This window comes from Cyprinodon variegatus, unplaced genomic scaffold (genome assembly GCF_000732505.1).
Source record: "Cyprinodon variegatus isolate N-32 unplaced genomic scaffold, C_variegatus-1.0 Scaffold817, whole genome shotgun sequence".
In the NCBI taxonomy this organism is placed as follows: domain Eukaryota; kingdom Metazoa; phylum Chordata; class Actinopteri; order Cyprinodontiformes; family Cyprinodontidae; genus Cyprinodon; species Cyprinodon variegatus.
In genome coordinates, this window is record NW_015151270.1 from 48,274 (window position 1) to 49,450 (window position 1,177).

Genomic DNA, 1,177 nt, shown 5'->3' on the forward strand with positions numbered 1-1,177 from the left:
TTAGCCCTGGCCGCTGCAGACATGCTAACGTTAGCCCTGGCCGCTGCAGACATGCTAACGTTAGCCCTGGCCGCTGCAGACATGCTAACGTTAGCCCTGGCTGCGGTTACCTTTGGAGCTCCGCTGGTTGCCGCAATCCTCTTAACTTTAGAAAAAAGAATTTTCAAATTACGCAATAAATCTGTAACATAGTAAAGCTTAAAGTATAATATTCTCGCTCTTAACTTATCTTAAACTGTACTTTTATAGAACCACGGCAACAGAAAAGAGAATTTTTAACTTAATACTCTAAGCTCAGTGAGCACTCCATTGAAATGCATGCTGGGTAAAGAGGGAGGGGCCAGAACAACATCCAGGGACTTTGTCTGTTCTCTGTCTGCTGTTCTTGTGAATTGGAAGAGTACTAGGGCTGATGATGATGTTTCACGAGGACACGAGAATGCACAAGAACACAGATTGAGAAAGGCCTAAATAAACTCTTTCAGTTCTCACTTAAAGAGGCCAATTTAGCTGCCATATTTTATTGATCTCTTTTTATGCAGTAACCCAACGGACTCTTTTTTTGTCATATCTTCTAAATTTGTCCAGTTTAATATTTTTTTAAGACAACATTCCAGCAGCGATCCTCACCTGGAAGTTGTGGACCACGGTGATGTGTCTGGGGGGCCGAGGGCTCTTGGCGTGGTTCACCACAGAGTCCCTCTTCAACCCGGGGATTCTGCAGGACGACAGAACCTCGTAGTACTGGTTCATACACAGAGGCTTCCCTCCCAGGTACTCCACTGGAAGTGTTTCACTGTGACGGAGGGAACAGGAGGAGGAAAACTTTCAGCCACCAACCAATCAGATTTACACACAGATAATGATGCTTTGTTATCAGACAACTGGCTTCCTGACTTACTTGTCGATCATCGTCTTAAAGTCTAAAGCTCCTGCGATCAGTTTGGAAGCAAACCTACGAAGAAAGAACCAAGTTATTTATTTTGATAGCTTCTAAAAGCTAACGTTAGCTTACAGGTAGAAACAGTTAGTCTCTTCCCTCATTTAAACACAATTCAATTCAGACTTAAATCATGTTTTAAACTCAGAGGGAGAAGAAGCAGAAGAATTTAGGTAACTTATTTAGGTAACTGAAAAAAAGAAATAAATAATATGTGAATCATTTAGAATTTCCAAT

At 41.7% G+C, this 1,177-nt stretch overlaps 1 protein-coding gene across 2 annotated transcripts in view; it reads right to left on the minus strand.

The window, feature by feature from the left end:
- The window catches only part of LOC107098859 (carnitine O-acetyltransferase-like), a 27,189-nt gene that overhangs the window by 10,368 nt on the left and 15,644 nt on the right, over positions 1-1,177 (minus strand). For both annotated transcript variants that reach the window (XM_015396720.1, XM_015396721.1), the window contains exons 4-5: positions 902-955; positions 631-796 (exon numbers count right to left, since the gene is read on the minus strand). In XM_015396720.1, the coding sequence (XP_015252206.1) occupies positions 631-796; positions 902-955 (220 nt within the window). The remainder of the gene's footprint in view (positions 1-630; positions 797-901; positions 956-1,177) is intronic.